We start from the raw sequence: 22,623 nt of genomic DNA, 5'->3' as shown, positions 1-22,623 counted from the left end.
AAGAGAAAAAAACTAAAAATGCACTGATCAAAAGACCCAAAATCTAGTGACTATACCTAATGTACCTGTAAGTCATCAAACGTCGGAAAAAGGTACAATACTTTTTACTTGAATTATGGTAAACGCATTTTGGTGGCAAAGGATGGCGAGGGCCTTGAAAAGGATTTGGCTTAATTTTCCGCTACAGCAGGGGAACTTGTACAATTAAATAACATAATTAACTGGTAAATATTTGATTTAAATTTCGATATGGGTAAGGTACTTTTCTCATACAAGTTGTATGTGCGTATTCCCAAATCATTTTGTAAAAAAGTCTTTTATTTTACGTTGGTTAATATGGTCACCGTAAGAATCGTCGATGATTCTACTATGTTCATTAGGGTGGTCCAAAAATGCATGTGAAAAAGTAAGGTCGGAATTTGTATGCTCTCACCCCTTAGGATGGTTCTGTATCGAAAAAATTAATGTATGTAAGTACCACATTAAGAAGAGATAGACCTATTAAAATGTATACTTAAATGATCAGAACGTCGAGCTGAGTCGATTTAGCCATGTCCGTCTGTCTGTCTGTCTGTCCGTCTGTTTGTATGCAATCTAGTCTCTCAGTTTTCGAGATATCCGGATGAAATTTGGTAGGTGGGTGTATTTTTATAATGCATTAATCATTTGTCGGAACCGGAAGAATCGGACCACTATAACATATAGCTCCCATACAACTGGTTGTTCAGATATGAGATTTTTCGATATAACTTCTCCATTTATGCAGCTAAGAACATGAAATTTTGCAATACTTCCATCCATTATCAACAGAGAACTCAGAATGAAAATTACAAAGATCGTGTCACTATAACCTATAGCTCCCGTACTACGTATTGTTCAGATAAAAGATTTTTCGTTATAACTCCTCCATTTAAGTAGCTAGTAACATGATCGGGTCGCTATAACCTATAGCCTACATACAACTGATTGTTCAGATATGAGACTTTTTGCCATAACTACTCCATTTATGCAGCTAGGAACATGAAAATTCTCACCGTTTTCACTCATTATTAACAGAATATTTACAGTGAAAATAACAAAGATCGGGTCACTACAACATATATCTCCCATTCAACTGATTGTTCAGTTATGAGAATTTTCGTTATCATTCCTCGATTTATGCAGCTAGGAACATGAAATTTTGCAATACTTCCAACGATTGTCAACAGAATCCTTACAGTGAAAATAACAAAGATCGGGTCACTTTTACATATAGCTCCCATACAACTGATTGTTCAGATATGAGATTCTTTGTTATAACTTCTAAATATATGCAGCTAGAAACATGATATTTCGCACTATTTTCACTCATTATCAACAGATAGTTTACAGTAAAACTAACAAAGATCGGGTCACTGTAACTTATATATTGAATCCATATAACTGATTGTTCAGATATGGGGTTTTAATGTAAAACTAATTCATTTGGACAGCTAAAACTGATAAATTTCGTAAGCTATTGTATAAATAATAATACAAAGTCTACTGAGAGAATTGTCAAAATCTATGCTGTATAAGCCTTATCTCGAATACCACTGATTGTTCCTATACCAGTTTTTTCGATNCAACAGAGAACTCAGAATGAAAATTACAAAGATCGTGTCACTATAACCTATAGCTCCCGTACTACGTATTGTTCAGATAAAAGATTTTTCGTTATAACTCCTCCATTTAAGTAGCTAGTAACATGATCGGGTCGCTATAACCTATAGCCTACATACAACTGATTGTTCAGATATGAGACTTTTTGCCATAACTACTCCATTTATGCAGCTAGGAACATGAAAATTCTCACCGTTTTCACTCATTATTAACAGAATATTTACAGTGAAAATAACAAAGATCGGGTCACTACAACATATATCTCCCATTCAACTGATTGTTCAGTTATGAGAATTTTCGTTATCATTCCTCGATTTATGCAGCTAGGAACATGAAATTTTGCAATACTTCCAACGATTGTCAACAGAATCCTTACAGTGAAAATAACAAAGATCGGGTCACTTTTACATATAGCTCCCATACAACTGATTGTTCAGATATGAGATTCTTTGTTATAACTTCTAAATATATGCAGCTAGAAACATGATATTTCGCACTATTTTCACTCATTATCAACAGATAGTTTACAGTAAAACTAACAAAGATCGGGTCACTGTAACTTATATATTGAATCCATATAACTGATTGTTCAGATATGGGGTTTTAATGTAAAACTAATTCATTTGGACAGCTAAAACTGATAAATTTCGTAAGCTATTGTATAAATAATAATACAAAGTCTACTGAGAGAATTGTCAAAATCTATGCTGTATAAGCCTTATCTCGAATACCACTGATTGTTCCTATACCAGTTTTTTCGATATATCTCCTTTATGTAGGAAGCTAAACCCATTAAATTGTGTTACCGGTTTACATACCGATCACACAGCAATGAAAATCACTTTGATTGGTGCTATATAAGATATATCTTCCATACCTCTGATTGTTTAGATAAGATTTTTATATGTGTAACTCCTCTATCTATGTGTGCTGTGAATATATAAATTTTTTCAAATGCACTAATCTGTTAAAGTAAAGTTTGCAGATTTTCATGAAAGGTATGAAGCGTTCGGCATAGCTGAAGACAGCGCTGCTCTTACTTGTTTTATTTTGAAATCAAAAATATTTAGAGGTCGCTCAAAGCGCCCAAAGTTTTCCATGTATTTTATATGGGGAAACAACAACTCAATAGAAATGGTATAGAATTCTTAAAAATCATTATTCTTCTATCGGAAAACCCAGCTTATCTGCGGGAGATTCCCAATAATAATAACCATTCTTTCATCGCAACTATAATTTATAGGTCCGCCAAAAACCCACAAAAACCCCGAAAAACTCAATGAGGAGACTAATAAAAAACCTTTGGTATATAAAAATGGATGAACGGATTTTGACGAGATTTTCTCTAATGTACACTGTATCGACTGGAGAGGGATCGTTTTTTACTTAGAATTTTAATAGGGTTGCCACCTGTCTAAAAAACTGTAAGATCCGCACCGTTCGTTGGATTACAAAAGATGAGGTGTCAAATGAAAGGGATTGACCTCTAAAAAAGCACTAATATTTTTTTTTAATAGGGTTGCCATCTGTTAATAAAATTACTAAATTCAATTCTAATAAGCGTAGGCGTCAGTTCTGCACCGTCACTGTGAAACGAAAAGACCTAGCCTGTGGATGTGTAATAATGTATTATTTTTCTGAGTAGGCTTGCCAAATGTTTAAAAACTATAAGATCTTCAACGTCCGTTGGATAAAAAAATTAGATACCGAACGAAAACGCATTCAAAAACTTTAAGGTTTTTGAGTAGGGTTGCCACCTATTTAAAATTACTTTGTTCGATACATAGTATAAAGCAAAGGCGATATATTTTAACCACGCCACTGAACGGATTTAGACACAATTTTTTATGTATATAATAAACGAAGTACGTGATGACATATGATTTCTTTCTCCAAATACGTAAATGTACATACATATGCATACATTCAGCGCGTGGCGAAGCCTCGCGCATCCGTGGCCGGCTAGTAAATACATATATCTAACACATACATATGTACATATATGTGCATCGCTCATTTACTATAAAAGTATCATAATCCCAGAAAAGCAAAAATCGCGCTAAGTATGCAAGAATGAACATTACCTCGTTCTTATGATGTGTAAAAATTGCATAGCTGTAGCGATTGCCAGTAGCTCACCAGAACAAAATCAGGCTTATCTTGAGTTTCGCCCGAAAAAAAATTCACCCGAAAAATGTTCATGCGCGCATAGTAAATTCACAGAAACAAATAGTGAAAAGTGAACCGTTTTGAAGAAAATGAAACTCATGATAAAGCTGAATATGTATTAATTTTTCCCCAGGGAGTATATGTAAATTCAAAACTTTTAAGCTGGTTTTCTCGAGTTTTTAGTTTTTTGAGTTATGAAAATATTGAAGTAAAACTCAATTAAAAAATTTCAAAATTCATTTGGACTCACCCACGTCAAATATTTAAAATGGAAACAAAAAAATTGAAATTCATGTTCATCAAAATTTTCCATATCATTATGAAATGATTAAAAATGTCTTTTAATCGCATACATATTCCCTTTAACAACCACCCTTTAATTCTTTGAAAAAAAAATAACTTTTTTAATTATTCTTTACATCGAAATCAGTGCACACTCATCTGCTATCAAAAACAGTTATAAGCAAGTAAGCGTATACCAGTTTTTTCAGAATATTTCTAGTACTGCGAGCACATAGCTGTTTTTGATCAGTTCTAAACCAAAAGAGATATAAGAAAACGGCAAATGCAGAAATGTTGGCAATAGATAGTGTTAATAAAATATGCAATAAAAAAATTTACAAAAATCACATAACTGTTTTTGTTGGCGCAGCGACGATATGTAGTTGTACTCATGATACAAAAAAGAAGGTAGTTCCATTTAATGACATTCGTTGTTGTTGCTAACCATTTGACTTTTAATAAAATTATGACATTTCATAAAATTCATGCTACCTGATCACCAGAGATAATATTTTTTTTTTGTAAAAGTAAACAAAAATGTATGAAAATGAGTGAAGTTTAGTGAAGTTATTGAACATATATGAAAGGAGGGCTGCATGACCATCCGTCACCTCTCGAATTCAAGTACAGATTTCGATCATACCTTCTAGGTAATTTTTTAACCACTTAAAGAAATTATTGTTGTTGTCATAAAGATTCTAAAATGTATGCATGAACTTTATTAGGGCGAAACGAAACTATTTTGAGCACGGAAACAAATGTTGAGTCTTCAAGTGAAGTAATGTTAAAATTTGAAGAGGAGTTGCTCAGTGAAAATGTTTTCAAACCACTTAACGATATTGAAATATCCGCAGAAGAAGAACTCGAGGTAAACTCCTTACCCTTTCGTTTTTATTTGATTTCTAATTTTTTAGCTCGCTTAGCTTTAGTAGCTCGCAGAAGAGCATGAAGCAGAAGATTTCATCAGTCCACTCAAAGATGTGGAATATGATGGACTTGAAAATTTTGCCGGCTACATAATTTCGAAAATGGGGTTGACAAAACTAGGCTTCAGGACGCATGTAGAAAGTGATCAAAATTATACGTATGTTAACTGTTTATCGGAGGGCGGTCTGTACAAGCCTAATTCAAGTTTTTTGCATACATTGGAAATTTTGAATTCAAAATTTGTTGAAATTAATGGTGATTCGCTAACCACAAAGCCAAAATTTTTGCAAAATCTGATGAGAAATTTAAAAGTAAATTTGGACCAAAATATTATAAAAAGATTTTATTTGGGAAGAACATTCTTTAGAATTCGATTTTTAAATCGCAAGATTAAAGAAACGAAAATTGTATATCAAAATAAGAAAATGAAAAAAATAACAACATAATGCACTAATGGTTTTTATTATAAAATAAAAAGAATAATTACAATGTAACAGTTTACATTTTATATATTTTTAATAAAAGAGGGGCAAACCACGTAAGTAAAAAAATATCAAGTACTGATTGTGAGTTTTGATTTGAAATATTCTCACATTGGTAAAAATATGGGAAAGAAAATACTCCGATGTATTGTTTTAATATTATCAAAGTGGCAAGGCCGTTGATAATACTGACAATTTATGAAACTTCAAAAAATTTTATTATCCGTCAAAAGTTGTTTATTGAAACTACCTTCTTTTTTGTATCATGGTTGTACTTGTCGACATTCGTGGATACCTATTGATTGTCAGTCGCTGTAAAGTAAAGCGCGCAACGGTTCTGGTAAATGAGTCAACAAAGGTATTTAGGTATTGACCTACAGCCCCGAATGAGACTTTTACGCAGTATAATATTGGCAAGCCACATCCATGGGGCCAATCGTAGCACACGACAGCTCGATTTAGTCAATGGCGCGATGTAATTTCAAACTTTCGGCACTTCTCATTTGACGATGTAGATCAATTCAGAAATATTTTTAAATAGTGTTGCCACTTATTTTTTACCTGAAACAATTTATATATCAAATGAAAGGTATTTTTGAGAATTTAAATAAAGAAATATTTTCCATGAGGGTTGCCACGTTTTTTTGTAATGCAAACATACAAAACCTTTCATTATTGAATCATGGAGTCATACGTACTTTTCTGCTTAATGTTCAACTCATTGTCATTTACATTGGTGTCGAACCAAATCTTGGTTGCGTATATTTTAAGCAAGCTTTCCTATTGAACAGCTTTTCATGAAACATATAATTGCTTCGCTTGTATTGCCGTACTGGAGTGCAACTTATTCCTATGAGTTGCCTTGCAACATGTTGGCTCGAAACTCGAAATTGTTACTCGAAGCATATCACTGGCTCGTATCATATTTCCAGCATTTTTCAGCTTTTAAATGAAATTAAGGAGTAATTTTTGACTTAAAGTTTACATTCGCTGATCATATTAATTTTATTATTACAAAATCGTATGCCATGCTTGCTTTCGTAAGGCGGCATAATGGGGAATTCACCGAAAAGTATACATTGAAACTTTTGTATATGGCTTTTGTACGTTACGCGTCCTTCATCTGGTGTACCTATTATGCATGCCATATTGGTAGGATTGAGCGGATCCAAAAAATTTTTTTACGCTTTGCGCTGCGTAGCTTACGCTTTTCTGACCCTATCCCCACCTGTGAATAGAGATGCCTGTTGATACACTTAAAATCCTTGCAAAGTAGGAGAATAATCCTTTCTTTATCTTTTGTATTTGATCTAGTCTGCGGTGTTATAGACTGTCTCGTACTCCTTGAGAGGATTTTCTTTAATATACCTGCCAGACCTCTACGCTGCTCAGAGTTTTTCCATCTTGGTGTTATTAAGGATCTATATGCACGAAATGCCTTAATTGAATTCAACAGAATTTATAAATATGTTGATATCGATTTTTCAACTTCAAAAAATCGCTTTAGGAATTCTTTGATTCTTTTTTTATAAGTAGTTTTATTTTTCTCTAAATAGTTATGTATTAATAATTTTAAACTATTTTCTATTTAGCCTATAAGAATTTTTATTGTATTCATTGGCTATAAAGAAATAAATAAATAAGTAAACATAAGTATGCCACCATTTTGTACCATGACACGATTTTGGCAAAAAAATTAACAACTAACATTTACTCAAATACATACAAAATATTCTTTTTTATGACAAGTGTTACCTCCAAATTTATGTTGCTGCCTGCATTGGCTGTTAGTTTCAGTTGCTTTCAACTAATGAAAAATAGTTAGTCATTGAGTATGTAGTCACCTTCGTTGATACAAGTTACAGTTGGCGTAGCTGGAAGTCGTCTGTGATATGATTAAGTATTGGTTCCAAGCAGCAATAAATACAGCAGCAATTATTAAATATGCAGGACTTTCTATGAAGACGCTATCTGCTGTACCAGTTTGCATAGCCGCAGGTTGTTCACCTGAAAATCAAAGAAGAAAGCTGTATATACTTGCTTCAACTACAAAATATACACAAAAGCTTTTTACGTTACCAGTGAGGACATGTACTCGTACTGACGCTGGTACCGCGCCAATTGGTGCGCAGGTGTAATTTCCAGAGTCACGCAATGAAGCGCGTGTTAGCATTAAACGACTAGTGGTACCCACATCCGTTTTCTCCGTTTCTAGACTGATTCCACCGCGCTGGGAATCAAAGTCGACAACCGATGAGCCGTGATACCTGGGAAAATTGTAAAAAATATACATCTATACATAAAAGGCCTAATTCTACTATATATATGTGAAAGTATGTATGTATGTATGTACATATGTATGTGCCAGGTTGAAGTCTAAACGGACGGACAGAATCGAAAAAAAATTTACAGAGTATTGCCATGACACCTGGGCCTATAATAAGGTGAAAAAAGTTGGGATCCGACAAGGGGGCGTGGCGCCTCCCATAGGAGTTAAATTTTTAATCAGCCATAACTTCCAGACCATAGTTATCTGAACTTGAAACATGGTACGCAGACATGTCAATGGTAGATGCTTATAGGTAGGTATATATAAACGAGTTTGTAAAAGGGGGCGTGGCACATCCCATAGGCGTGGCATTTTTTATCAGCTATAACTTCGGAACCATAAGTCCCACGAACTAGAAATTCGATATGCAGACATACCAATGGAAGGTGCTTATAGAAGGGTACGTATAAGCGAGTTTGTAAAAGGGGGCGTGGCACATCCCATAGGCGTGGAATTTTTTATCAGCCATAACTTCGGAACCATAAGTCCCACGAACTAGAAATTCGATATGCAGACATACCAATGGAAGGTGCTTATAGAAGGGTACGTATAAGCGAGTTTGTAAAAGGGGGCGTGGCACATCCCATAGGCGTGGAATATTTTATAAGCTATAACTTGGGAACCATGAACATGAAATTTGGTAAGAAGACATATCAATAGTAGGTGCTTATATGAGGGTATACATAATTGAGTTTGTAAAAGGGGGCGTGGCACATCCAGTAGGAGTGGAATTTTTAATCAGCCATAAATTGGGAACCATAAGTCACATGAACTTGAAATTTGGTATTCAGACATAGGTATCTATGAGAGGTGTTCAGAGTGAAGTATATATAAATGAGTTTATAAAAGGGGGATATACACATATGTATTCATCTATTAGATAACTCGGATATTTAAAACTGTGTGTTTTTTTTGAAACCTTACCGTCTTTATATTATTTTGAAATGGAAAGATTAAATTGTTTTTTAATCCCGCGATGCTATTAAACGAAAAATGTTCATTCATAATGAATAAACCTCCTTCCGAAATAAGCATTCTATCAGAAAAGTGCAGCTATACTAAAACAGCTAAGCGAATAGGTAGCTAAACGGAATGTACCGTAGTAGACTAATTTTAATTAAGAAATTTGATCGTTACCTTAATCCACCTAATATAAATAATGGAACAAGATTTGCAGTGCAAGTGATGATCAACATGTGTTTAAGCGACTTATGCATTTCCCGCATAAACAAAGAAGCAGTGAACACACACACGCATTTGTATTGCATTTCACGCACTTGTAGTGCACTCCAGCATAAAACCAAGTGCAGCGAACAAACACACGCACTTGTGTTTAAAAGTAATTCGTTCGTTCTTAATTGGCTATGCATTTTTTATGCAATTCTCAAATATCTCTTCGCGGAACTTAGTGAAGTGATAAGTCGGTGGCATTTCCAGCCATGGTCAACGCTAACCCAGCTTGGCTATCACACGGTGCTTTAAGCATCGCTCTCACTCCACTCCCGGAGTGTTTTTTGGTATGCTAGTAAGCTACGGCTTGCAAGCCACACAGGGGCTCTGCATCCATACATCCCCAAATAAATCCCCGCTCATTGCACAGCAGCCTACGGCAGCTAGAGCACGATTCCTCCATTGGAGTCCCTCCAAATAAATCCCCGCTCATTGCACAGCAGCCTACGGCAGCTAGAGCACGATTCCTCCATTGGAGTCCCTCCAAATAAATCCCCGCTCATTGCACAGCAGCCTACGGCAGCTAGAGCACGATTCCTCCATTGGAGTCCCTCCAAATAAATCCCCGCTCATTGCACAGCAGCCTACGGCAGCTAGAGCACGATTCCTCCATTGGAGTCCCTCCAAATAAATCCCCGCTCATTGCACAGCAGCCTACGGCAGCTAGAGCATGACTCCTCCAATGGAGTCCCCCAATAAATAAATGGTATAAGGGCCACATCATGCGCTACCGCTTCATAAGCCTGCTCGCATATCTCCCTCTCTCTCTCTCTCTCTCTCTCTCTCTCTCTCTCTCTCTCTCTCTCTCTCTCTCTCTCTCTCTCTCTCTCTCTCTCTCGCATAGCAGGCATATGGAGTGCGTGGCAGTGATCGGACTTGAAAAAAAAATGTGTGTGGTAGAATCTGGAAAAAAATGTGGTATATTTCAAAAAAATGTGGTAGATCTCAGGTTTTTGATCAAACTTTGTACAAAAATTAATAATATTCTGCAAGGTTTCACCTAAATTGCAAACATTTTAATTCGAATCCAAGAAAATTCGATTTTAGTATAATAAAATGCAAGATTGAAGTTGCTAAAAATTCGTTTGAGTTTTGGCAATTTTTTTCCTTGACAGTGTAAAGCAGTTCCTTCCATATCAAGATATTTTTCGAACCTTGCGGAGTGCTGCCAGCTTTTCTTTTTATCACACCACGATGTAGCGTTCCAGAAACAGATACTTGGGATTTGCCGATTTTGACAATTCTCAAGCAAAAGTAAACAACGCTTTAGAAACTTAAGATGCACTGAAATTTTCTAATACTTTCACATAAATCGCCGTTTTTTTAACATTTTCGCTATTAATTATTTTTTATAAATCATATATTTTGCAATTTAACACAATAAAACCATGTTTCCTGTCGAAAAATTGAATATTGAGAAAATTTACTATTTTAATGTTTATTTTATCCTCCCATTCTGCCTGTTGTTAGTGTTTAGTGTTGGACAATTTTTGCTCTTAAAATTAAGAAAATTATGTCGAGCAAAAATAAAACTACTCAAAAACCCGAATATGTGGTAGATTTCAGACCTTGTGTGGTAGATGTGGTAGGTGCTCAAAAAAGTGGCAGATCTACCACAATGTGGTAAAAGTCCGATCACTGGTGCGTGGTTGGCTTGATGTGCACCTATAAACCATGTGGGCTCATTGAGCTCGATACCTCAACACTCACAAAGGTAATCCCTACCTCCGCTACTCCTCTAACTCGGCCACACCTCCAAACCTGATCTCCCGCTCTCCCTAATCTAAACAATATATGTATTAGTTGAAGCACGATAAAGCTAAAAGTATGGCTCATAAGGATGCCTTAATGTAAACAAAGAAAATATTTTGTCTCCTTTAAATTATGCTGAACTGAATATTTGTATTACTGTTTTATATTTTTATTTGTTTACCCCGAACGATGTCGGGTGCTCTGCTAGTACTCTATATACATATATGCATGTACATTTCTTAGAAAACTGTCATAACTCAAAAAATTAAATTTTTAACAATTGGTGCAGATGCCTTTTTATGCACTTTGGGAGCAAATTTAGAATTCTAAACGCATTTCTTAAAAAATACCGTTTTTGAGTTATGACAGCCTCTTGGTAAATAAGCGTTATGTACCTATGCACACAAGGGTATTATAACTTTGTTCACATAACAGTTTTTTTGTGACATACTAAAGGAATCAAGATAGATATAGCAGAGAGATATCTTAACGAAACTCGGTACGTGTATTTCTTTTGAGCCAAGGGCGATGGTATTGAAAATGGGCAAAATTGGACAATAACCACGCCCACCTTCCATGTAACGGTACATAGTTTGAAAAAATGATACCAATTGATAGAACAGAAATATGTGCCGCTCACTCATGACTACATAAGGTTGTATCACTAAGTCTAACTGAACATACTATAGAATATGTTTGAAATTTACTTATTTTGTATTTTTCTTTCTTATTTCACTTGCAATGCCTACTCGCATATTTTTGCCTTCTATGCTCTTCTTAAGGATTAAAATTACATAAATAAAGCAGATTCACACAGGAGTAGTTGTGTAAAAAATCAGTCAAAGCACATAATTATCAACAGCAATATAATTTCTCAAGCTGGATAGCCGGACTATCAATGAAATTTGGATTTTAATTCTAACTAAACCGATATGTCATTATCACCATATACTACTATATTTATGCTTCATATCAACTCGCTTATATTCAACACGAGTTGAAAGCCAAATGCAGTTAATTACTTGAACTGCCCGTCAGCTGTTTTGTACCATTTGCTATTTTGTTGTATAAAATAAAACGATTGAATCGGAGAAGGAGTTTTTCGTTTTGCAATACCGAGATAGTAATTTACAGTCTCGTACGCATCATTTTTTGCTCCAAACTAGACATGTTCATTTAAATAGTTAACTCAAATCTAAGGCCCAATTTCAGATGGCCTACGTAAGTAACTGCTCTTAATGGTCAATATTGGCTATTTATATGAGATATGTATGCAACCCTGTGATTATACCATACAACTAAGATTGATTGGTAAATTGTTTGATCAAACCCACCAAAAAATCAGCTGTTCAGCACAAAATGTAAACAAACAAGCAAATGCAACAACAATTTCAAGGAACAAGCAGCAGTGCTGCCAATTGTTTGGCATATTTAAACAAATTTTATCTGAAGCCCAACGAAAGCTAAATGTCATTTAAACAACAATCCACAATTAAATTTAAGGGCCGTTTAAATATTCATTTGAAATTGGCCCTAAAACCGTTTATGCGCCCGAACATTTATATCGACGCACAATGTGGCCGCTTCATACAAGTTGATGCTCAAAAGTCTGTAACCGCTTTTTTCTTCTGAAAATGCTGTAGACAAATCCAAAAGGGAAATATCTTACAATTTTTATAAAATTATTAGATTGTTTTGTGCACTAACACTGTTTAACAAAATAATTGTATACTTACTTCTTATTCTTAACACTGAAAAATAAAATAATTTTACAATGATAGTCACTTGAAATAAAAACAATGAGAAAACGGTACAGTGTATGATCAAAAATTAATTCCTCTTAAGAAGCATGAGATTTAGTTTCTGTATGCCCGAAATTCTCTTCTTAAAGCATGTATTTTACTTCTGGATCAAAGGTGACAGGTAATAAGGTCAACAGAAATAAGGTCACCAGGGGGGGAAATAAAGTCAATTGACATTATTACCTTTTCAAAAGCGAAATAAAATCCATTGACATTATTGCTATTTCAAACATTAAATTTGCTTAGCTTCCCAGCGGCCCGCGTCCGCGCGCACTACAGTCCCAGATGGTTTCTAAAATCACAAATTAGTTTATGCGCAAATTGCAGATAGAGGATATTAATGAATTTAAGCCCTCTATATTTTTATATTTGTAAGTTATTGGAAGATTTCTGCTGTGTTTTGGCAACAACTTGTCCGCAGTAAAAAAGCATATAATTTGTGTTTCAAAAGTGTGTAAAAACCAATCAATTAACTTACATGATCTCGGTTCCGATATTAAATAATCAATAATTGTTTATAACTCATTTTGGCACATTGGCTTGAATGTGCCACCTGATAAATAGTGTCGTCGTTCTCCTTAGCTGTTTTTAAATGATGTCGTCACAAATTGCTGGCGGAAATATGAATACAGTGTAAGAAAAATCCTTTTCTATAATTGTTTCCTTATAGAAGGGTTGGTATCTTTTCCACCTTAGACATTCCGAATTCGTTCAAAATATGCTAATTTAAAATACAGATTTCTTTCAGTGTTCCTCCGGGGTTTTTGGACATGGACTGTTTCTCCAATTTAATAGTGTTCGCTTTATTTTTGTGGAAACGAAACATGTTTTCTCGTATTCCAGCTGCGTTTTTCGTTTCGTTTTTCGCATCGCAATTCGTATTCGCAATTTTAAATTTTTTAATAAAATCAATTGGTGGTATTTCATAATTGTGTGGGGATTAATAGCACTACACTGAGGATTTGGTAATAACCTTTTTCATATATTAAAAAACAAAACTTACAGGGCAATGTTTTTTGTAAGAACAACATTTTTTTCTATGAATCGACATACTTTGAGCATTGTTGACACTATTTCCATTTGAATGACTATTTCCATTTGTTGACTTTATTTCGCTTTTGAAAAGGTAATAATGTTAATTGACTTTTGTCCCAAAAAACGCAATGATGGACTATATAATTTTAGATTTAATTATTATTGTATATGTTACCCAACAAAAGTCCAGCTTGTTCGTAGACGGCCAAAAAATCAAAAAGGCGAAAACATATTTACATGATTGGACATTGGTTTGACAAGTAGCTGACAAGTGGAAAGTAAAAGTGGTTTGCAAAGAGCGCCACCTATGCGTCAGTATGTGATGTTGTCATATGAACTCATGCAATGTGTTTTTATTTCTTACCATACCAAGTATTGTAGAGTACTCCTCAAAAGTGAGAACGCTGTCGCCAACCACTCGCTGAAGATGTAGCTTTATCGATTTACCATTCGACTCCCAAATACCGCCAAAGTGTGGAGCCGTCGGGGGTATGAAATGCCATGATATGCTTTGGCTGGATATAAAATTAGCCAAAGCCTCATTTTGACAGTGAGACAGAGCTACCTGACCATCTCGTCCAACTCCTTCTTGGCATCTTGGAACGTGGTACCGTTGTCCGAATATAAGGCTGTGATAGGACCTCGTCGTGACGAAAACCGCCTGAATGCTGCAATGAATGTTTGAGTTGTGAGATCGCTTACAACTTCGATGTGAAGTGCCTTTGTCGATAAACACACAAAAATTTCAAACCATGCCTTTCCGATCTTTGGTGTACGGCCAGAGGATATTTTTATAGATACAGGTCCCGCGAAATCCAAACCAGTGTGACGAAAACAGCGAAGAGGTTGTACACGAGGTACCGGTAAGTTGGCCATTATTTGTGAGGTAGTGGCGCGGCGCTGAATAAAACACGGCTTACAACGAAACACAATTTTTCGCACCAAATTGCGTGCCGCCAAAATCCAGTACTGTTGACGCAGATTATGGAATGTTGCATCCACGCCAGTATGTAGATTGGTGTCATGTACATGACGTAACAGAAGGTTAGCGACTGGGGACTCCTTCGGGACTAAAATTGGGTGTTTTGCGTTGTAATTCAACGATGAATTTCCAAGACGTCCACCAACACGCATTAAACCATGTTCGTCGATGGTGTGTGTCGCAGTAATTTGGATTTGCGCGAAAGTTGAAAATCGCCCTTGAGTAACTTATACCCTTTTGAAAAAGCATTGCTCTGCACGTACTTAATTAGACCGTTTTGCGCATTCTTCAACTCTTTCGACGTTAAAAAGATTGTGGATTGTTCGCCATTGGGTGAGTTCAATCTACGGCGAGAATGATTAATAAATCGAAAACAAAAGCATATTACCCTCAGAAGACGGGGCCAAGAAGAAATTGTATTCAAAAGGATCTCCAAAACGTTATCTTCGTGGAACACATGAAGAGTTGCTTCAGCATTTGATTTCCTTTCAGTAGGAGCAGCAGTCTGGGTTGACCTAGAGAATTTCACTTTGATGGGTGGCCAAGCTGTTTGAGGTTTCGCTAGCCAAGATGGTCCGTCCCACCAGAGCTGATGTTACGTTAATTTGAAGGGAATAAGTCCTCGAGATACACAATCTGCTGGGTTGTCCTCCGTGCGAATATGCTGCCAACAGCTGCGTGGGAAAGCATCTAGAATTTTAGCAGCTCGGTTGCCAACATATGTGTTCCAGGTTCGAGGCGTAGCTGATAACCAATGCAGCACACTTCAGGACCCGGCTATAAACCACTGCACCATAAGCCTGCGTCGACGCATCGGCAAAGCCATGTAGTTCTATTGCTCCTTGCCAGCTGTGGTAGCGACTTGATGAATGTTTGCTAACGCGCGCACAAATTTTCAGGAAGTTGCTGGTCCCACTTAACCGCACTTAGCCATCTTTCTTGAAACCAGATTTTCAGCAGCACGGTAGCCGGTGCGAACAGACCAAGTGGGTCATAGATCTTTGATAGTTCAGACAACATCGCTCTTTTTGTTGGCTTACCAGCAATATCTTTTCCGTTAAATTTAGTAAACAATACGTCGTCGCAAGGATTCCAGTGTAACCCCAGAATCTTCACTGAAGGAGCGGCTGCCTCTGACCTAGCCGATATTGCCACGGATTTGTATTCACAGAGGTCTGCACTCAGAGTTTCTAGCAAAAGCCAACAATTGGAACTCCACATCACATCTACATATGCATCAGAGCATAGAGCTCGCGCTGCCAAGGGATATCTGCTTCGGTAGTCATCTGCAAGTTGCTTCAAAATCCTCACCGCCAAAAATGGCGATGAAGCTAGCCCGTACGTCACAGTAAGCAGACGATAATGAGAAATAGGTGAATTTTCATTTTTGCGCCATATGATGCCCTGATAGGTGGTGTGTTCGGGAGCAACCTGTATGCCGCGGAACATCTTCTCAATGTCGGCGCAAAATACATAACGATGCTGACGGAGGCAAACTCCAATTAAGTCCCGTGGCGTCTTTGCCCGAGCCATCAAATACCACTCGGCATTTCGTCGTAGAGCTATCTGGCTTAAGTATGGCGTGATGAGCCAAATATATGCAGGTAACTGGGTCCTCAACTATCTGCTCGATGTGAGCACTTCCATATGCCCACGGCTTAAGTAATCATCCAAAAAGTCAAAATATTTCTGCCTTAATACCGGAAATCGTAGCAGCTTGCGCTCCAGCGAAATAAGGTGGCTAAGGGCTTGTGGTAAAGTGGTCCCAATCGGCGGAGCGTTGTTCTTGAATGCGTACTGAACCATGTTCACTCCATCTTTGTTGTTGGGATCACTTGCATCGATGACACCCTTGGTTGGCAGAACGCGGTCCATCTCCATAAAAGAATGAACTAGTTCATCAAGGTCTAATTGCGCGTGATGTGCCAAAGCAGGTGTCGAACCCAACCAAAAACAGTATTAGGAGCGATAGGAAAGTCGTTACCAAAGAATTTGCGTTCTCCATTGTACAGGTTCCATAGTTGATCCGAGCCAATGATGACATTTATGGCACCAGGTAGACCAAATGACGGATCTGCTAAAGGCAACTGACATACTTGCTTCCAGGTGGATGAGCTGGTTTTCATCTCTTGCGCTGGAATCGATGACGTTAGTGCACTCATGATTAGCGTAGAGTCTTCAACAGATTGGTTAGATGTGCGTGATAGAAGTTGGAGCACCCCTTGTGACGTCAGCACTGTTAATCGCAAGGCCACAACTGAAATACGTGCGTGTGTTCGCGGAGCTCCCATCCGCTGAATAAATGCCTCTGTAGCCAAAGTGATTATTGACCCTGTGTCAAGAAGTAGTCGGCAAGTAGTTGTATTGCCCCAAACATCAACCACATTTGCGAGAATAGTTCGTAGAAGAGTTTGCGTGTGGGTCTGATGAACCCTGCCCAAGGTGTGATGGATAACACCTGCTGAAGAAGGTTGAGTAGCCTTAAGCCCCGAAGAATTCCGCTGCAATCTGCGTTCTCTTTAACTGTGGGGTTGTCATGGGGAGTTTTCTGCTGCGCCCCATGAACCAGGGTGTGATGTTTAGCGCTGCAAATTCGGCAAGTAAAACTTGAGATGCAGTTCTTGACCCTATGTGCACGATTTAGGCAATTAAAAGCAAAGCTTGTTTGGCTTCACAAACGATCGACGAGAGTTTAAGTCCATTGACTTAAACTGGCTGCACGAGGAAATTGTACGAACCTGTTGACAATATACGCAATGAGCTCTAGTCCGTTGTTGATCAAGAACAGCATGATGAGCCGCAGCTTGTCGTCCACTCGAAGAAAGGCGTGATGGTTGACAAGATTCCAGTGCATCACATCGAGAAAATAAAAATTTGAAGTAGTCATGAATTGTAACATCTTCTTTGCTAGACTCCTTGCTTTCTGCCCAAAATTGTCGTGTGTCGGTATCAAGTTTCGTTAGAAGAATATGTATGAACCAAGGGTCACGCTGGTTGCAGTTAAGCGCACTCAACCCGCGAATGCTCTCAGCCCCATAGACCAATTTTCGTAACGCAACGACACTCCATCCGCTTACGCTAGGAAGTGCTAGATAGTTGCTTATAAATGAGCGGGCAATCAACGGCTTCTTGTCGTAACGTTGCACCAATCGCTCCCACGCCTCCTTGTAATTGTCGTCTGTGACGGTAATATGTTTGACCAAATTCAATGCTTCACCATCCAAGTATGATTTCAGATAGTGAAACTTTTGACAATTGGTCAGATTCGCACACTTATCTATCGAGCCCAAAAACAAGTCGCAAAATTGCCGCCAATCTTCATAGTTTCCCGAGAACGTCGGAATCTTTATTTTTCCCAGGTGTAATTCCGTGTGGCTACTTGTAGCCACGTAGTTTATCCAAAAACTTAGTTTGGCTGGAAACAAGGCATTCTATTGATGTTTCAGAAGCGGTTACATCAACAGCAGACGGTTTTGTTTCTTTTCGAAGCTGATTTAACGCTTGTGAAAGTACAGAATGCGTATAAAAGTGTTTCTCCTCATACTCCACTACATCTGTGGCCGGATCGATGTAATCAGGTTCACCCTTGTATGTGCAAAGAAGTTCACTGAGCTCAATAAATCGCTCGTAATTTGCATTCAGCTTAGCTAAGCGATACTCCAAGGTTTCCACTGACGTACTCGCTTCTACCTCTTCAGCCACAGTTGCATGCGCACGAGTTATTTGCCCCTTGCAAAAGCCGCGTCGCTGGATCAGGCGATTCATTTTATCAGAAGATTAAACTCGTAAGCCGTACGGCCAACTTTGCAAAAAAAAACCAAAAAAAACGCTCAAAAATTCGCCAATATTTTTATAGTATATTTTCGCCGGGCGATCCGGTCTGAAGGACCAACAAATGTCTCAGAAAAACGAAATGATGGACTGTATAATTTTAGATTTATTGAGTATTTTATATGTTTCCCAACAAAAGTCCAGCTTGTTCGTAGACGGCCAAAAAATCAAAAAGGCGAAAACATATTTACATGATTGGACATTGGTTTGACAAGTAGCTGACAAGTGGAAAGTAAAAGTGGTTTGCAAAGAGCGCCGTCTATGCGTCAGGATGTGATGTTGCCATATGAACTCATGCAATGTACTTTTATTTATTACCAACTTTATTTCGCACCAGGGTGGGAAATAAAGTCAATTGATCTTGTTTCCGTTGATTTTGTTACCTGTCACCGGATCAAATAACTTTTTTTACTGTTTGTAAAGGCCTTAAACTTGTAATAAGAGGATCGGAAGAAATAATTAGACGTTTTTTTGGCTAAAACGTTAACGATATGCTTTAAAATCTTTATTCCGCGATTCATGTACCTCTGCACTTAATTGTTCACTGAGTAGAATATAATTTCGGCACCATGCATTAAAATTTTGTCCACTGTTGCCATTGGATGCCAGGATAAAGGCTGTCACACAGCTCCGCAATATCAAAGCACAGTGTCTTGAATTTTGTATTATCTATTTTAGATCCACTGGATATTGTTTCCAAGTTTTTCTAAACAGACTTTTTCGTATTCATAAAATCTGGTGTTGTGTCTACCGCATATATTCCATTTTAAAGTAACGCAACTCTTGAAATTGCCCAAAAGATTGTGGCAGCTTCTTTCTTTTTTGAAATATATTCTTCCACATGGCTTAACTTGCTTTGCCATAATTTAGAAGGGCTTTTAAATAATATTTTACACAAATCCCGATTTTTAATGGATGAATGGGTTCCGTCTGGAATAAAAGTTACCAGAATTGAAAGAAAGAATAAAGACAGACAGCATTTACTATTCTCTTCCATTCAGTTGAAATTTTTCTTAAAACATCTCCACGCGGTACAAATGTTTGATAAAATAATGGAAGACTGTCCCTGACAAAAATTAATAAGTTCACATTAAAAAATATTTTTCTCAAAAATGCGCAAATCTTTTAAGTTTATTTATATATAAAGCCTTCCGGTTATAACTAAAAAATACTCAGAGAAGGAACCTTGCGCATTTTGGGGAAAAGCCAAACTGAAAAAATCACCCTGAAAAAATGTATTTTACTACAAGTATATATCTCAGAAACCAATGAAATTTGTAATGATGAAAAGTCGGAAAACAATCAACACACATAGATCCTTCTAACCTGATGTCAACCTCTAACATTATAAAACACCCTTTAATAACACACATGAACCCGATTTCGATATCGGAAAAAAATCTGACTGAAAAGTTAACTTTGAGTTGTTGTGCGCGGCAACTGGCAGTTGTTAGGAACCCAATGTTTATACATGAGATTTGGTACTTTGTTATAACTGCTGGTGTATATTTTTAATCTTAAATACCCACTTTCGAAAAATAAGTTTTGAGCATCGCCCTCTATGAAGCGGCCCCATTGTACGACATAGAAAAAAAGTATACATACATACATATCTGTGTTCATATGGAATAGTAGGTTATGTCGGGAAGCTGGCTTTAGTTTAATGCGGCATTCCCTTTATTCTTTAAACGACAAGGAATTTTTTGTGAGACTTAATAAGAATTTTGACTTGCTAATATCACAACTATTTATTGAACGTTTATTTGCCAAAAGTTTCTCAACGGTTGGTGCCAGTGAGTCATTCGTAATTGCATGCTGCGAATACCGCATTATACTAAAGCCAGCCTTTCAACATAAGCACTATTCCACACGAACACAGATGTGTACATATATATGAGCCGTCCAATGCACAAATTGATTAACTCCAGGGTTGTTGCGAATATTATTCCGAAATAAAAGCCTTTTTCGGATAATAAGCAAATCGCTTATCCAAATTAAACAAGTTTGGTAGCAAATGAAAGAGGACTTAAATAGCTTTAAAACTGAAATGTCTAAACGAGGAAAGCCACATATTGAAAAATATTTCAACAAAAAATGTTAATTAATTGCCATAGAACAAACTTTGTGTCAGGTATATGCATTTCTTTAGTATTAAATTATTAAAAAAAATATAAATAGAGGTCGTTCGTTATTTCTGTTTAAAAGCTATTTAAGTCCTCTTTCATATGATACCAAATTTGCTTAATTTCGACAGGCCATTTGTTTATTATCCGGAAAGGACTTTTATTTTGGAATAATATTCGCAACAACCCTGATTAACTCCATCAGCAAAAAATTGGGAGATGCGATCAAATAATGTACGTTATTTTTTAAAATTCCATTTATATTATAAAATCAAATAAATAGTTTTGTTATTAATATTATGAACTATTGTATGTTATATAAAGTTATTATAAAAGTAAAAAGTTTTGACTATACCAAGTGCTTTGAAACTTAAATTTAAGATTTTTCTAAAAGTGAAGTTAATCGATGTAAGCACTGAACGGCTTATATGTACATTCTAGCCGAGTAGACTTTCAGCTTGGGTTGAAAAGGTGTTTATGCATGTGGCATGAGTTTACCCGTCACAAATATAACTGGGTACCAACAATGCACAATAATAATAAATTCCTTATACGCATCTTACCACGAAACGGAAGAAGCATGAATGTTCACCGAACAGGCCAGTGCTATTGTACTATCCCGCTTCACGTGAATCTCTGTCGAGCCGAGAATTTTCGCACGCGCAGCTAAAATAAAGAAAGCATTAAACAACTTATTATTTGACGTAGATTTCATATACACAATAGAAAAGTTTAATTATTACACTGTACTGCACTTGGCTAAGTATTGGACAAAACCAACTTTTTTAAGAAATTGAGTAATAATTAAAAAAGTAGTTTCTCCGTTTTTCGATGTTAGCCTCCGAAATCGAGATATTGGCCCTCGAACTTCGAAATTGAACCTTGGGTAAAACATTCCTTTTTAATTATTGTATGCAAACAATTAAAAAGTAAAAATATAGAAGAGGTTCGGCCTTTGCTCTTATTTAAACGGTGTTTACCCTGCAGTGAAACCCTAATCTAATCAGGAAAAATACTAGTTTACAACTTGAATTTCCTGACTGAAACCGAACTATTTCGAAAAAGACCAGACTTGTACCAAGTACAGTACGATTTATTCATGCCCTGTTTTACTTGACTTTTGAGTTTAATAAAATAAAGTACAAAAAATACTATAACGTTAATTTGGTTATATTGTAAATCATTAAAACGAGTACGTATTCAATTATACCAGACCTGTTAAATACTTATTAATATTCATAATGATTATTAACTAAAGCATGTTTTTTTGGGATAACCGTTTAATGATCAAATACCGATATTACCACCCTTCTAATGATTAATAATTAATTACTTAAAAAGAGTGTTAATTAAATCATTAATTTTAATTACATCATTTTTTCATTATTTTTGACATTTTTTAAATACACGATTAATATGATTATTTGATTAATTTCTATTATGAATCAACAAGCCAAACTATAGACAAAAATTAAGAATACATATTTAATAAATGATTGAATTATTTATTTATTTTATTCTTATCCAAATCTCAGATTTTAAACATTAATTACTACTTTTATATAATTTTAAAAATAATAGACTGAAATGTGCAAATTATTTAATTTACTTTATAATAAGAATTATTTTAAATAAGAAATAATGAAGGGTCAAGTGAGAATGCGCAAAGATTTTTTGTATGAAATATGAACACAAAAGCGACATACTTAGGTGTACGCGGCGTATGAGTAACATTCTTTCGTGCTCAATTTTCATACAAATAATCTTGCGCATTTTTATTTGACCACTCATTATTTGGAATTTATCCATCGATTTTCTTCATCAGTAACTTGATTTTTTTTTGTAACAGAAAAGAAATTCGGCACAGAACCTGTTATTATACCCGAGCGTACTTGTGCACAAGGGTATATTAATTTTGTTCACATAACGGTTGTTTGTAACAGCCAAAACGAATCGAGATAGATATAGACAAATGTATACATAAATGATCAGGATGAAAAAAGAAATCGATTAAGCCATGTCTGTCTGTCCGTCCGTC

At 36.2% G+C, this 22,623-nt stretch overlaps 1 protein-coding gene across 3 annotated transcripts in view; it reads right to left on the bottom strand.

Moving 5' to 3' along the window:
* dpr7 (defective proboscis extension response 7) overlaps positions 1-22,623 on the bottom strand; it is a 145,496-nt gene that overhangs the window by 5,215 nt on the left and 117,658 nt on the right. For 2 of the 3 annotated variants that reach the window (XM_017630503.1, XM_017630515.1), the window contains 3 exons: positions 21,149-21,251; positions 7,581-7,768; positions 7,346-7,508 (listed from right to left, as the gene is read on the bottom strand). In XM_017630503.1, the coding sequence (XP_017485992.1) occupies positions 7,346-7,508; positions 7,581-7,768; positions 21,149-21,251 (454 nt within the window). Of the gene's footprint in view, positions 1-7,256; positions 7,509-7,580; positions 7,769-21,148; positions 21,252-22,623 lie in introns of all 3 variants that reach the window. The other variant, XR_001849057.1, reaches the window with a different exon arrangement.

Source organism: Rhagoletis zephyria, unplaced genomic scaffold (genome assembly GCF_001687245.7).
Source record: "Rhagoletis zephyria isolate East Lansing unplaced genomic scaffold, Rhagoletis_zephyria_1.1 Rzeph_scaffold_00089, whole genome shotgun sequence".
NCBI classification, from domain to species: Eukaryota; Metazoa; Arthropoda; class Insecta; order Diptera; family Tephritidae; genus Rhagoletis; species Rhagoletis zephyria.
This window is presented reverse-complemented; position numbering and strand designations above follow the sequence as displayed.